Genomic DNA, 15,939 nt, shown 5'->3' with positions numbered 1-15,939 from the left:
CCTCAGCTTTGTGATGGCGTCTTTGGGCTGTTGGTAACGAAACAAACCAAAACAAAACGAAACACAGCAGAGACAAAGGAGAGACTTCAGATGCTCTTCACATCACACATACAGAGTGAAAGTTCAAAGATGAATGGAAATCTTTTTGTGTCATTTAGAGTAAGACAAAGTTATCGAGCATTTTGCACTGCAGGCCAAGATGCAAAATGCACAGATCACCACCGGGCTAAAAAAGAAACAGCTCTCACTAAACCCTAATGTCATGCATATCTATCTCCCTCATGAATCACGCACTCAGCAAACCAGTTACAGTAAAATATTTTATTTAAAAATGATTATTCATTCTGAAAATATGTTTAAGAAATCCAGTGATACATGTAAATAATCAATAATCAGGTTAAAGTGCAAAAATACAGTTCTGATATAATGTTTCTGTACAAAAATAAGGTTGGAATGTGATACTGAAAACGTGTCTAAGTTAACATGGCTTTGATCATTCTCAGCTTTTGCTTGAAAAAATTGCATAAGAGTTTTGTCCCTCATAAAAAAAAGTCTTTGGATTAAAAGCTTCGCAGTAAAGTATGTTCACCCTCAGAGTTTTTTAGGTCCGTTTCACATTCCTCACATCCACTGGGTCCTCGGCCAAATCAGGCTTTGATAACCGAGCACACGCTTCTCCACTAAGGCTGTGTTCTGTTTTTTTCTTTAGGATCTGGCTGGTGAAACATTTCATCCTTGAGAAGTATTCCCATCGCTGCAGCGGGCTCTGAGATGAAAAGTCTTTGGTTGTTCTTTGATTGTCTTTGGTCGTGTTTTTCCAGTGTCCCTGTCCCCTCCCTGCTGGCTGAGTGAATCACTTGATCTTGGCCGGCTTCAGTTCCTTGACCTGCATGTGTAATGTTTTGTGGACGGCCAGAGTCCTGGACTGACAGAAGCCCTTCCCACACTCCTGACATTTGAAGGGCTTTTCTTTGGAGTGGATGTACCTGCAGGGGGAAACACAACAGAGCAGCTGGTGAGTATTCAGGAAGAATCAAGGAAGATTTGAGAACATAATCCTCAGTACAGATAACGTATGTCAAGCCTCGTGACCTTCCTACATGTCCTCCAAATGAAACATCAAGGCACATTTTTCAAAAACAAACCATATGAGTTTTTTTCTACTTGAAGCCAAAGTTTGCTCTATTTAAGGAACAAACACAACAGTATAAATCCCAGAGCTCAGCGTGCTCACAGGAAGAACCTGGGATCCATTTATTAGTCACATGAACGATGATACAAAAAGCTTTGGGGTTACTCCAGCAGATTGATTGAGCCAGCATCTGCAGAGCAGGCTGTAATGGCAGCAACATTATCCTCGAGGGCAGGCGGACCCAATCAAAGTACGTCCACCAATGTTTCTGCTGACAGGCCAGGATAGTTAATCTGAGTGTCTGACAACATCACAGAGAGATGTTTACAGAAAGGAACCAGAAACAGATGAGCCACTGCTTTTTTTCTGAGTCAAAAACGAAAGATTCCACCCCAAAAAAACAGGAACTGTTTGTCTACCTCTACCTGGATGTGTCAGACCATTTGTGCAGTCTGGTTAATCTGTTATTGGTCTGTTTACTACAGTGATTAATGAAAGACTTCTTAAGGGGAGATATGTCACAAATACATAAAAGCATACTTAAGTCCTCTCTGTCCTCAGAGATCCTCAGCATTTCATTTTTCCATGTTGTTTTTCATCTGCAGGGTATTTCAACTGCTGTATTTGCTGTTTTTGATTTTGCACCTTTTCTGCACTTGCTACAGTTTTCTTCAAACGCACATCAAATGAGCTACCAGAGCATTGTCCACCCTTGGAGACAAACCAAAGTTTGAAACAAGAAAAGAGATGAGGAGGACTTCAAAAGACTTCACAGACGACAGTATAGTGGTCCTGCTAGTCTTCAAGACCAGACTGATGCAGTCTGAGTCTGCACCAGTGCCTTAAAGCAGCTCTCCCATCATCATACTCTTATACTAATGATCAGCTGTGTAGACTGGTGTTCTTATGTGTGATTTCAGATTGCATTACAGTGTTTTAGAAATACACTCCTGGACAAAGTCATGACTCAGCAAAACCCGGTATAAAACATACAGGTCTAGGATAGGGGAGATTAATGTTTCCAATTTTGTAAGCATGGGTTTATGTGTTGTAGAAATCCTGAATCTGTCTGTGAACAGATCAAGAATATTCTTCACAAGAATTGCTGAAATGATGAGATCATCACATGCGATGCAAGTGGTAGTGGGCCTCAAACACCAAGGTCTGCCTATGGCTCTGCTCCCAGGCCTCCAAAGGGCTGGCCAATCAGAAGGAAGGGGGGTTGTGAAGCAGGGAGCCTTAAAGAGTAAGCAGCTAAAACAGTGTTTCAGACAGAGGCTGAAAGAATTTTTTTCCAAAACACCAGTAAAAGAAAAACAGGGATTAAAAAATAAAATAAAATAAAATAAAACAAAATAATAATAATAATAATAATCATGTAAAACGACCTGTAAAGCACAATGCCCCCTCTTTAAGGAGTAATGACTGAAAAATAAAATTAGACAAGACTGTGACGATGACAAGGCAGAAAGACTCAGTCTGCTGCCGTTGACTCATGAGGTCCTGCTCACCCAGTTTTACTTCAGCACCAGTGCAAATGTTTAGCCAAGTTCACTCTTTCATGTGAGGGCTGCAGAGTTAGTTGTATCTGCAGATGCGGCTGCTACAGTGAACATAACAGACTATTTTTAAAGAAGGGGAATATTTTGTGTCAAGTATAGAAAGCAGGGTAGTGTATAGAGAGCAGGTTGTTCTGTCAGTGTGATGTTACCAAAAAGGCTTCAGAGCATTTTTGGGAACATCACACTCATAGTACACCACTGTTATTAAGTAAAATTACTGACAATTTGTTTCTATTATTATATTATATAGTTAGCAGTCAATGTTACCAGCTCCTAGTATGCACAAATATCAGACTGATTAGTCATTAAGACAAAATATTCACATAGAAACAACCACAGAAAAAAACCTGTACCTCCATCACACCCCACAGAGCACTGACTGATATAATTGTTTCATTGAGTTTCTGGATAATGAACTCCTCCAAAGTAAACACACTTCCTGTCATTTAGATCTGGCAAATTAAATGGTTGTTGCTGGTCTGATTTATACCATGTACCACACCTACGCTATAGGCTCTCCACTCCCTCTGATCCAGCTTCAGAAACCTGCTGCTGCACATCCAGTTACTGCTGATACTGATGTAAACAACCACAGAGACAAGGGGGTAGTGTATTCAGAAGACGATCAATCAAGAGCCTGTGACAGTTTCACTCATGGGTGGTAAAATACATAATAATGGTTTTAATTTAATTTGGTGGATTGGCAGACGCCATATTGGAAAAGTGAACTCCAACTGTCTGTCAGCTCGTGTGGAGGCCAATGAAGAGGTGGAGTTAGGCCACAGTCTGTTAGTCACGTATGCCACGGTCCTACATACACCTCATCTCGTATCAAAGTTAGCCTTTACAATCGAATTCGTTTTGGATAAAAAGCACCTCCATTTAGTTGTTATGAGCAAAGAAATGAGCTACAGGACATTGGTATGGCGTAGCTCACATGAGATTAGCCCTCGAGCAGTTGGTCTGGTTTTAAATCTGACCTGTGGCCTTTTTCCTGCACGTCTCTCTCTTGTTTTGTGTTTCAAGTGGTCACTAGAGGAACTACAGCTTTTTGAACTACTAGACTGTTTTCATTTTTCAACACCAGGGGCTGCAGCCTGGGTTTGAAATGTACTCAAAATATAATTGTAACCCAGGTAAACAAACCTTAAAGCATTGCCATTTACATATAAAGATAAATGTAGGCAGAAAAAAAGTTAAGTATTATTTATCATAAATTGCCAGTTGAAATATCAGATCTTGTGTTGTTTTTGAGGGGGAGAGTGGACAGCCAATCAGTGGCCTGGTTTGTCATGATCCAGGAAATAAGACTGTGCTTTTCATAGCCCGATGTGTGACTCCAGCCAACAGACATTCTTAAAGGAAGTATGAATCATTTAAGAAGTTGAACTTATACTCTATAAAGTTAAAAAGCTGAGCTTATATCATGGCTACGCTGGTTTGAAGCTGAGTTGAGATTAAATGCGAAAAAAATAAATTACAGTGACAGGCATTAAACTCTTTCTGTAAACATTCAACTGTTTAAATGATGGCATGTCTGTTGTTATTGTTAGATTTTTGAGTCATAGGTCACTGCATTGAGTAAGCCAAGACTAATGCGATCAAATGTTTGTGTACCATGTGCAAGAGTGAATGAGTTAGTGAGTGAAAGAGCAACTTGCTATGTGTTACACGGTGTGGGGATAAAACAAAAAGAAAGATGAGCAACCAGTAAATGTTATTGACATTTTATTTGAATTTAAATGTTATTTATTTTGATTATTTGTTAACTTGTTTGAATTACTTGTTAATTTATTTTGCTTATGAGTAGTTAAGTTTTGGCCTTATTTTTTATGCAAGCTAGTGTTTTCAGTTTCCTTTTTCTAATTATGTTGAGAGATGGCAAGCTGAAAGATCAAATCTACATAAATATATATAAAATCTATCTCTATGTCAACAACTTTACTGAGATAAAACTTTTTTGAAAGAGACTTTCTTTTCTAGCCCTGTGGACTATTGTGCTTTCAAAAGAAAAAGCAAAGGTTTTGTTGATACTTTGGACTTTCAGTTGTGTGGACAATCAATAAGTGAGAGATCTCATTTTGAGTTCCTCTTGTGTTTGATTATTGGGTTTAAACGAAGTGAAACAATTGAAAAACTGTTTGGTAGTTTAATTGATTATTAATTTTAATTTTCCTTTTCAAAACAAATCATTTTTTAAACCTTCAGTTACTGTCTGTTGTGCCTTATTGAGTATTGCCAACTGCTTTATTTCCCTCTTTTGAGTTTAATACTTCTGATTTCATTATTCTTTTTTATCTTATGTTATTCTTATGTTTATGCTTAGTGTTAAACCTAAATATATATTTTTGATTGCATAATAGCACCAGAAAAATGAAATTCATTCACGCTTGCAGTTTGCCCATGTAAGCATGATGGGACAACAGCATACTGAGAAGTCAAACCAAGCCTCAACCAAGCCTTCAAGTTCATTATTAAAGGTCTCCTTTTATGCAAAGACCTGTTGATATCAAAACAAAGGGTTCGAGTTAATCATAAATGTTTTGTGTTTACCCAGGAGGCCTCAGTGGCTGTAAGCTGAACTTGTGATTTATAGAAAACTCCATTGAACTCGCTAATTAAAAGTCTAACGTATCGGAAAGAAAGTGATCAAGTTGTCATGACTTTCTGACATTTCTGAAAACAACATCTGCTTTAGCCGAGGGAAAATAAGTAACTCTTTGTACACTCTCTGAACAGCCACACAACCAGAAAACTGACACAACTGAATGGTTTTACTGATGCAGTCGACTCTTTGTATTTGCAAAAAGTGCTGATGGGGCTTGGCATCAAATTAAACAGTTTAATTAGTTAAGATCAGGTTAGATTTAGAGGGGAACAAATCATAAAAATGAGGGCGGGTGGACACTGACACCTGACAGCAGTTGCCTCATCTGTTGCCTCTGCATGATGTGACAGAAGTAGTTGTATATGTTCACTGAAGAGGAGGTTAAAGGTCAGACCGCCTGTCACCACTCAAGGCCAAGATGGGCATGTGTCATTAGTAACTTTTACTCAAACAGTGAACTCAAAGTTCTGCTCTCTCAGAGATTATCTGCTTCTTACCTGTGGTCCCGGAGGTGGTCCTGTCGTCTGAAGGCTTTGTGGCAGATGTCACAGGTGTACGGCCTCTCGTCTGTGTGCGTCCTCTCGTGGATCAGCAGGTTATAGGATTTGGTGAAATGACGGCCGCAGAACTTGCAGACAAACTCTTTCTTCGTCTTGGAGGGCAGGCGACCCCGGCTGGACTTGCGCTCTGGTGAGGACAGTTTGGTCACGTCCAGGAGGCATCCCAGGCTGGCTGCGGTTGGGTGGTGAGATGAAGCCTGAGCTGCAGCAGCAGCAGCAGCCGCAGCTGCTCCCGTCATGCTCAGATCCTCCGCCTTCAGGTGATCCTCCTGGGTGGCTGCTGTCGCCAGGTTGGCGAAGTCAAAGCGGGGCTTGTTCTTGGAGCTCTGCAGCAGCCCTGCTGAGTCCTGTCTGGGCTGCAGGAGGTGAGGGAACAAGGGGATGGAGGCCATGTTGGAGAACTGGGCGGGCAGCTTTGAGATGGTGCAGCGGGGGAGCGCTAGTGGAGGGTAGCCCAGGGTCCACTGGTGGAGGTGGATGGCATGCAGGGCGCTGAAGCTGTATATGCTGTGAAAGTTATCTGCCGGCATCTGGAGGCCTGTGGAGCTCTGCAGGAGGGAGTAGTTGGCTAACTGGAGGGACGGGTGGAGGGGGACTGGAGCTGGCAGGGTCTTACTGCCCATGGCTGCTCACAGAAATCCAAACAGCGCCCTGATGGAGACAGAGAACATCCACATGCAGTGTTAAAACTCAGATAACATCAGTGATGATTGTAAAGCCTCAGATTAAATAAAATAATTTCTTTCTCCTTCCTTTTCCCCTCTGAGCAGGAAACAAACAACCCACTGTTCAGTTTCCCCAGGCAATTCACTGCACAGCTTTGTTTTAAGAGCGCTATGAGATCAAGGTGGGAACTTATACTTGGCTCAGAGACTAAACTTCACCTGTCAGGAAAAATTTCCATTATTTCTTTTTGGTTATTAAAATAATAAGTGTTGGTAGGTGTGTTTTCTGATTATGAAACAGGTTCAGACTGCTAAACAATGCTCTCAGTCTTTATGCTAAGCTAATCGTGCCCTGACTCCACCTCTGTGCTTCTTGCACGGACATGAAATTGATATCCATATCTTCCATCTTTGTAAGAAAAGATGCTGTTGTAACTTTTGTACAAGGAAGTGCAGTAGATAGGGGGAAAATTCATCTGATATGTTTTCAGGATGTTTGTAACTTAGACCTGTTGTTCTTTTTTTTTTTTTGTACTTTGATTTTTTTTTTCCTTTTCTTTTATGTCTTTTCTTTTTTCTTTTTTTTTTTCTTTTTTTTTGTTTTTCTTTTTTTCTTTTTTTTTTAAGTCATAAAAATATTTTTAATAGTTATGCTCCCAAATTTAACTCTTATTTTACTCTGGCGTCTGTTTGTGGATTATAAATACGCACCACTGAACTCACACATTGAATTCTTTAACAGCATAGAACAAGAGTTCCAGTGTATGATTTTCATAAACACACACTTAGAGATGCACACACACTCACAGCATTGTTTCTCCCTGCTAGCTCTTCCACCTCTCCAATGAGGTATCAAAGGCAGAAAGACGTCACCCTAAAATTACGCTAAGAGTCAAACAATGCAGGTGAGACATGAGGAATAAATATCTCACCTAGAACAGGTAACATGTTAGTACTCACTGAGTTTCTCCATTCAGAGTCAGAAGATTTTTGAATGTTTGCAGGAAAAAGGAGCAAACAGGGTGTTGCCATGTTTAGGGTGATGTCAGAGATATATGTTTATAAATATGTTTGTCTTATATTTTTTTATTGCACAAAAATAAAAACAGAATAGGTGAAACTCAAAGCGGATAAGTGGCTCTGAATCACACATTCTTGGTAAACTTATCTGCTGCAGCTCTTCTTTGATATGTATTTTACTCCTGCAGAGCGCCTACTTCACACCCCCACCCTCTGAGAGCATTATCGCCTTATCAATGCAACACAACAACACACAGACACACTTCTATCAGGAGTCACTACACATCCAGTCCAGCTGCTGATAAAGCTGCTGAAGGGGGGGAAACTGGATCCATGATCAGATAACTGCGCCTGTGATCGTGGAAGTTTGATCCACTCGGCTGTGTGGACACAGATCTCTGAAAAGGAGACTTTTGGAAATGCAGATGCTTGTTAGGGGTATATGTGGATAATCAGACTCTTGGTGAAAATGAATCAAAACGTCCCTTACTGGCGTGTTTTTCTCTGATAATGTTATGCCTGTGTGTGGGGGAAGACAGTCCAGTGTCAGCGTGTTATCAGCTCTGAGCGCTGCTGATGCTGTTGGTTTGGGAAGAAAACGGACTCCTGTTAGAAATATTTCCCCTTTCTCTCAAGATTTGGAAAAATACTTTATGGAGACCAAATCTTATAAATCAGACACTTTTTGCCAATAATTCTGTAAAAATGAATCAGCCTGCGTACACTCAGCTGGATGATGGATTAATCTTTCTTTCTTATGATCGGCCCCCTGTACCTGTCTGCTCCGTGTGGACCTCCAGCTTTGTCTGTGGATAGTCTCACCACTAACAGCAGGGTAAGTTTGTGGGTTTCGGTCTGTGTCAGTGGGATCCTTTTACTCCCATTGGTGTTTTTTGGTTGAGTCATTGAGATTTTCTAGTTTCATTTCTTTTAATATTCAACATTGCATCAACTCTTTGCTGAGCTAGAAAAGAAACATCAGAGGATGGAGGTTATCACATCCAAAGTGATAAAAACTAACACTATGTTGTTGCTAAAAACAGCAAAATAAAATACAAAATCAAAGAGCTGGCCTAAAATTTCACGTAGGCTTTCATTTATCATTTCATTCATTATTTTTGAAAATCCTGTGGGTGATGGAGGGAAAACTTAATCATGAACGTTGCGATGCTCGTTGACTGACTGGTCAGTTGCTAATTTTCTGCTCCTGCTGACTGTTAAACCTCATCTTCCTCATCTTCCTATCAGGGCAGGAGTTTATTTTTTACATTTTTCTGTCAAGAAATCAGGGGCGAAGTGTTTTATTCTGCTTTTGGTGAGAAAACTTGAAGCCGTGTAGTGTTCAGCTCCTCCTCTGAGGGTTAATAGGCAAATGTAACAAACAAACAAAACAAATCAGACATTATAGCACCATCTGTAAAAGAGAGGACCCAAAGTATAAGATGTAGTAACATTTGGAAGGAGGTGCATGTCAGGCTACGTGTGCAGACTCCTCTATTACAGACACAGACCTACAGTGTAGACTATCACGTTGATTTGAAGCTGGGCAGCTGAGGGTTGCTTATTGACAGTGATGATCTTATTAACACAATGATACGTTCAAGCACATTCCCTCAAGCCACATGACACCAGAAGCACTGAGGAGAGCTGTTTGACCAGAGAAACCATTTCTCTTACTTTTACCCACTGCATTCATGTTTTTTCTGTCTCAAGGAAGTTTTTCAAGGAGCCTTGCAGGAAAACCTCAGGGGAAAGTTTGGGTAAAAGTCTGGAAGTTTTGTGCATGTGTGAAAGGAGCTAGAGACTCAGGTGAATGTTTGTCTCAAAGCAAAAACAAAAGGTTTACAATTCTTACTTTATGCAAACACATACAGACACAAACTACACTTTCATGTTAAGAGGAGATATTTGGATTTAAATGTCTATGCTTGAATTTTGTTTGCAAACAGCCTCCTCATTCTTAGACTTGAAGCTGTACAGTTTGGTTTTTTTTGTAATAATTTATTCAGTACCTAACTGAATTTTTAATCCCTTATAGCTGAGTTTTCTTTCAATAAATTTGTTTTTCTGACATCTTATTTTATAAAAAGCAAAATAAGATGGTCTACAGTAGAGAGAGGGATCAGGGATCAAAGCATCACTGACTGTCCTCACAAGTCTATGAAGACACTGAGACAACGTGTGTATGTGCGGTATGTGTCAGCGAAAGTGAACACAAAACAATTGGCAGCTTTACTTTACACACACAGACACACACAGAAAAAAAAGAAGTGTGTGTGTGTGTGTGTGTGTGTGTGTGTGTGTGTGTGTGTGTGTGTGTGTGTGTGTGTGTGTGTGTGCGTGTGGGTGTTTCCTGTTCCCAGAAACACGCCCGGGGCTGTTGAGGGCAGAGACAGAGAATGACAGCATTGAGCTGGAGAAATACCTGTGAGCTGTTAAATCAGGTTTGATAAGCAGGAATAACAATAGACAATAATGTATCTTTGTCTGAGGCTGACGCTGATGGACAGCAGCCGCCGCCGCTCCAAGTCAGTGTTCTTCCACAGGCCACACCCCTCAGCTCATACAATAGACCTGTGTCATCCCCACGGCTGCTGCATCTCTGCTGCACGGCGCTCTACTCAGGTGCTGCGTGTCACAGCTCTGAGTCTCCATCCAGAGGAAATATACGCTCTGCTTTTTACCTCAGCGTTTGAAACTTGGGTGCAGTTTTGAGTACTTAACTTGAAGGGTAACACCTGGGCCCCATTTTTACAAATTTCTGGGTCTTAATGACCGATAATGACAAAACGTTTTGAACTGCACCGGTAGACAGTTCAGCAGCCAGGAAGCAGGCCTCAAAATAATCCTTGGGGGCAAACGCACCCAATCAAAGTGAAACGGAAAGTGTTTGTTTTCTTCAGAGACTGGATCAGGAAGTTATTCTGAGAATAACATTAAAATTAAGGATCCAAACTGAGACAGATTTATGTTTGTCAGTGAATAAGATGCTTTTGTGAAAGCAGAAATAGTTCTCACACCACACTCCATCTGATGCCAATTTCTACTTTTAGCGATCTGCTTTTTTATGTTCTATATTTAAACATTAAAACATACAAAAAAACCTCTAAAATTAAATAAAATCATAAATTTACATTTAAACTACTGTTTCCCTTTACTTCAGAGGGTTTCTGCTTTTTCAATATATTATATTGCCATGCTGCTAAACTGCCGAACAACATGAACCCATTTACTATGATTAAATAATGTTAATTACAGAAAACACACTGATGCACAGTGAGAGCTTTCATCTTTTAATGTAATTTAGTAGGACATTTCCCTGTGCTTGTCAGGTGGCTCATGTTAAGTCTTACATGACCTTTTGTGCTAAAATTCAGACATAAACACTTGATTAGATTTCAGTCACAGTCAGTGCTAAATTCTCTTTTTTTTCCAAAATCAAATCAAGTTGTCAAAGATCAGTTTGACATTTGATCCCACAGATCAAAGTCCCTTAGAGACATGTGTCATTTTACACACGTCTGCAGTGTTTCAGCATGTTTCCAAGTACTGTCCTTGTGAATTTTAGAGCAGATATTTGAATTGAAAAATGTTGTGTTTACATCAATGACAAAAAATTAAATTATAATAGTTGATAAAAATAGTAACAATGATTCATGTTTTTATTACCAATGCATTTAGAAACAGGCCAAGAAATTAGTGACAGAAATGTGGGACGCAGCGAATGAGTCAGTGGAAAAACATGTGCGGCGTTACAAGGTTTTATGAGGACATGTTCTGTGTTTGAACTCTTAATACTGGAGGGAAACCTGGTATCTCCAAATTAATCAAACTCTCAGCAAACTGAGTTATTTTAAGTTAAGAAAAATGTGCTGGATTATAAATTAATCTATGAGTCTAGGACTGTTTCATTAAATCTCCACCTGCGCAGCTGAGAGAATGCAGCTCGAACCAAAAGTTATTTTAAAAGAATCAACAGAGTTTTAATTGGAGAGGAGGCTTTTTGTTGCTTTAGGGTACAAATCTTTGCAGTCAGTTTATGAGTTCATCCTGAGCATTACTTCAAAAGCAAAGAGGAGAGTTATATTTCCAGTTGTAAGCAGGCGATAGAGGTTTCATTAAAGGGGTTAAATAAAGCTTTAAAGTGCCCAGGCCCTGATTCTACGGCCAGGCTGCTCGTCCAGTGAACTCCGGTGAAGTGTCTGTAATGAGGAGCAGCGGAGCTCGAACAGCCCCCTGCAGTCTGTTCCTCTCTGATCATGACGCAGAAGTAATTGACTTTTACTTAGGAGGTCATTAGAGGAGATAAGTGCAGCGCTGCTGAGCCTCTGCTCACCTTTAACCCTTTGATGTCTGCATACCAGGGGCCTCCACGTCCACACAGCCGTGTGGCCCTGGGTTTGGGTCGAGGCTGTGAGATTCAGCGCCTCAGACGACCTCGACGTGATGACTGAGACACTCCGGCCTCTCACCTCCGTGTAAACGTGATCAGGCTGGGTGCAGTACACACTCCAGAGACACTAAATTAATGGTGTTGAATTTCCTCTAGCTGAGGAGCACAGCGAGCTCAAAAACCAGAGGACACAGTTCAAGTCTGCAGAGCTCTGTGCAGCTGTGAGGTGACTTTTTTTTTTTTTTAAAGCAACCAGGTAAAGCTTACAAACAGGGTGTATAGTGTAGCAAGCTGCTTCCTCTCGCTTGTTAAACACTCTATTTGAAGAACGAAGCAACAAATTAATAAACTGCAGTGAAAAGGATTTAAACTATATTTCCCAGAAAGGAGCAGCACTCAGCACCTCAATGAGCATGTATAACAAGTCAAACCTGCACACAAGCACTTAAACTCAATTTCTAATCAGCACATTATAACTAAAATTGCTGTTTCACAGTTTAAACCAGAAGGTCACATGCATTTGATCTCTGACCTCTAAAAAAAAATTGACTTTTTCGACTTCCTCTTTTCAGGATTTTAGGATCTTTACACTCAGACAGAATATTTAATATTGAGACAATTTATAGAAAAGGGCAAGAATCGAAATTAAAAAAAAAAAAAAACAGGAGTAATTTGCAAGCCACCCAGATTTTACAGACCCCCTGCTGAGCCTTTAATCCTCCAAAAATCAGGACCCAAACTCTGGATTAAAAAAACATCTTTATTTGAACTAGTTACTGAGGCAATCCAATGAAACAGTTTGAGTAAAAGTTTTAAGAAATACTTTAATTTTCTTTGTTTAATGCAACGTTAAACTTATTTCTTCATCATCTTAAGCTATCAAATCATCTCTATTATCAAACTGAAATCTGTCCACCCACCAGGTGCTCCAGGCCACCTGTCTAAATTAGATCTTGTCTTTATGCGGTACGATCACAGAGGTGTGGTCCAACACGAGGCCTGACACATTTAAATCCCTGAAGCTGTAAGAAACTCTCAGACAGTCATTCGAGAAACCCTAACCCTCCTCCAGGGGTCTTTAATCTAAACTTTCTCAGAGTACACAAGTCTTAATCTGACACTGAAGGCCTCCACAGGTGGATTCACCTGAAAGCGAACAAATGTGTGCATACTGCAGGCTCCAGCTGTACATTACTACAGTAAAAAAAAAGAAGCTGAACCAAATCATCTCTGTTTTAAATGCTTTGATTTCTCCTTCTTCTCCAGGGGTCACCTGCTCTCAATAAAAGTCCTCATGTTTTCTTTTCTCTAATCATGTTTATTTTCCTAATCTGGAGCAGCAGCCTTCGCTTTCTGTCACAGACGCTCATCTCTGCAACGTTCTTCTTTTTGTTTGTACAGAAAAACAGCTTGAAATGTTCACGCTGCTGCAACAGATACTTAACAAATAATAAAAAAAAGCATTAAAAAAAAAGCTGAACTTTGTGACAAATGCTGGAAAATGTTCCAATAAATAGGGATGTTAAAGTAAGCATAGCAGCTTGAGGATAATGGTGAAATGTAGGTGTTTTGTTTTCGAACAACTCTCTTAAAGTGATATTTAAGCTGTAGTTTAGTCAGATAATTTAATCTGCAATCATTTTAAAACATTTGAAATCTGCTTTGGATTAGACTGGACTTTTAGTGGTCGCATCTTGTAGAGAAAACTTGCAGAAAGAGAACATTCATACAACTTAGTCTTAGACAATAAAACCCTCTTTAAGGCTCTAAGCGTTTGTTCAAATCCTAATCACACTGAATTCAAGTTTTCTTTAAATAAAAAGTTCAGGACTTGCAGTTGGGGATCTGGTTCTTTTTTAGAGTACCTGTGCAGGTATTTCGAAACACATCGGCCCTCCACCGTCAGACTTTTTCATCCTCACTGATCTGCACTCCACAGACGGTGCTGACCCGTCAGACCTCCCTCACAGACCCCCTTATCTGATGCATGAGGACTCTATTAGATCCGGGTCTTCATTACGCGCAGCAGCATCATTAATTAGTGAATGGTGGAGGCAGACGGTGTCAAAGCTGTTGGTGCGGAGGTGATCCTGCTCCTCGCGCGGCTCTGAGATGATGTGTATTCCGACCGCACGCGCTCATTGTGCAGCCCGTTTCTGTGTAAACCTTTATACAACACTTAGGTTCAACGAGACTCATCAAAGCGAGTTAAGGGACACCTGTGGACTAACGAGCGAAACGAGCCAGCAAGAGGGCCAAAAAGTCGGAATTAAATCTGAAATGCTGTCTGACTCCTGAAGACATGTTTTGATAAAATTAATAGACATGCGCAGAGTTTAAAAAATGTGCAACTATTGTGCGTTAAAAAGTTTTAGAAAGTTTTTGAAAACTACTTTCTATCCATACCTACAGATCTGCAGAGAGGAGACTTTTCTGTCTCCTGTTCTGACTAAAAAAAGAAACGGAAAAACGACCCCAAATTCCATTATTTCACTCTTATACACCAATTTTATTAAGCTGACATTTGTTATCGCTGCATTGAAATAAACAAACGTCCTTTACGCGGAGAATTGCAGGACATGCTACACCTGTTGCACAAAAAAAGCTGCAACTCCTGCAGGATTGTTTTTAAAATGCTGATGTGATTTAGAACAGAGTTCATCTGACTTTTCATGTTGACCTTAAACTTCATCAAACCCAGACGCTCTTAAGCTTTGTTTTCTTCTCTGTCCGGGCGAAAAGATCCACCCTGTTATAACTTTCTTAGGAAACATAAAAAACAGGAGACTTACCGGTGAGAGATGTTTTTAAAAAGCTCCTCTTTCAGCCGGGGGTCCTGACGGTGGTTCAGGCTGTTAAAGCCCCGCTGAGCAGCCTTGTTTCGCGGTGGATGAGTTAATGACACGGCCGGAGCGGCAGCATGTTCCTCCGCTGCTGCTACTGCGGGTCTCCTCCGCTCCGAGAGCGCACAGAGGCCGAAAGGCTGGGCTGAGCAGGCACGGCGGTGTTGAGGAGCTGCTTTGTGGTCGTGGTGTTAGTGATGGTGGTGGTGGTGATGGTGGGGTAGCTGTGATGTTGGGACGCCTCTCAGTGCTCCACTGTTGTGCGTTCTCCGCTGCCCGCTGCCTCTTTAATGCAGCGCAGAGTCCGACTCCTACCGGCGCGTCACTCAGCCAGCCCACAGACACGCAGCACAGACACACACTACACACACAGCAGGACGCAGAACATCAGTGTGCTATATGATCCTGTAGTGTCAGACAGGAAACAGGCGCCTGAGCTGGTGTTTCACGTGCGCACGCTGGACAGTGCGTGCACGGGGAGTGAAATCAATCAGATTAAAATTTTCTTTTGAATTAGAAACTAACATAAAAAACTCTCTCAAGTCTTTTATATCATAAAAAATGATGATAATCCATTAGTTCAAAAAGACATCATGTGTCATAATCTGTCACTTCATGGACTAGCTGACCAGGAAAGCTTTATGGAGACACCATGAATGTCACCACATGTGCAAAACTCAGGTATTATTTTCTGCTAAACTAAACAGAGTGGTGATAATCCAACATTAAAAGTTCATAAACTTAAGCAAAGTGTCATCAAACGTTTGGAAAAAATCAAGTGTGTGCTGCCCACAGTGAGATATTGAATATCCAGATATTCCATCACAATTAATATATCAGATGATGCAGTTTGCAAAAAGAGGTTTTAAAGAAAACAGAAAAAGTCAGAGAATGCCATACCTTCTGAGCAGGAGATCATTGGAGCAGAGATGTCAACAATGAAGGTTAAAATGATTGGACTCTGAGAAGAAGCGGTTTGGAGATTATTCCAGAAATTAAACCCTGATTATTTTCACCTCCTGTCCAGGTCATGAGGTCAAACTTTCTTTTTTTTCTTTCTTTTTTTTTCAGAGATGAAAATCCATCCATGCAGTCCCATTGTTTGTGCACACATACCTTTGGGTAACAAATTTTGCTGTAGTATTTCATTAAGCAT

The 15,939-nt window shown here is 40.6% G+C and overlaps 1 protein-coding gene across 1 annotated transcript; it reads right to left on the bottom strand.

Moving 5' to 3' along the window:
• Positions 1-366: 366 nt before the first annotated feature.
• Positions 367-15,057, bottom strand: osr1 (odd-skipped related transcription factor 1). Its single transcript, XM_074691292.1, has 3 exons — positions 14,733-15,057; positions 5,800-6,513; positions 367-986 (listed from the first exon to the last, which is right to left on the bottom strand). The coding sequence occupies exons 2-3, from the start codon at positions 6,483-6,485 to the stop codon at positions 854-856; spliced, it is 819 nt and encodes a 272-aa protein (XP_074547393.1). The 5' UTR covers positions 6,486-6,513; positions 14,733-15,057; the 3' UTR covers positions 367-853.
• Between the last annotated feature and the right edge of the window lie 882 nt (positions 15,058-15,939).

The sequence above is a fragment of the Halichoeres trimaculatus genome, unplaced genomic scaffold (assembly GCF_033239565.1).
Source record: "Halichoeres trimaculatus isolate MK-OKI-2021-1 unplaced genomic scaffold, fHalTri1.1 fHalTri1_scaffold_17, whole genome shotgun sequence".
In the NCBI taxonomy this organism is placed as follows: Eukaryota; Metazoa; Chordata; class Actinopteri; order Labriformes; family Labridae; genus Halichoeres; species Halichoeres trimaculatus.
The sequence above is the reverse complement of the archived record's forward strand: the minus strand, read 5'-3'. Positions and strand labels throughout refer to the sequence as shown.

Bases quoted from the DNA above. Each gene is read 5' to 3' on its own strand.
- osr1 (XM_074691292.1), bottom strand. From the start codon at position 6,485: ATGGGCAGTAAGACCCTGCCAGCTCCAGTCCCCCTCCACCCGTCCCTC. The intron at 987-5,799 runs GTAAGAAGCAGA...TTCCCCCTGCAG, and splicing joins GACCACCTCCGGGACCACAG to GTACATCCACTCCAAAGAAA.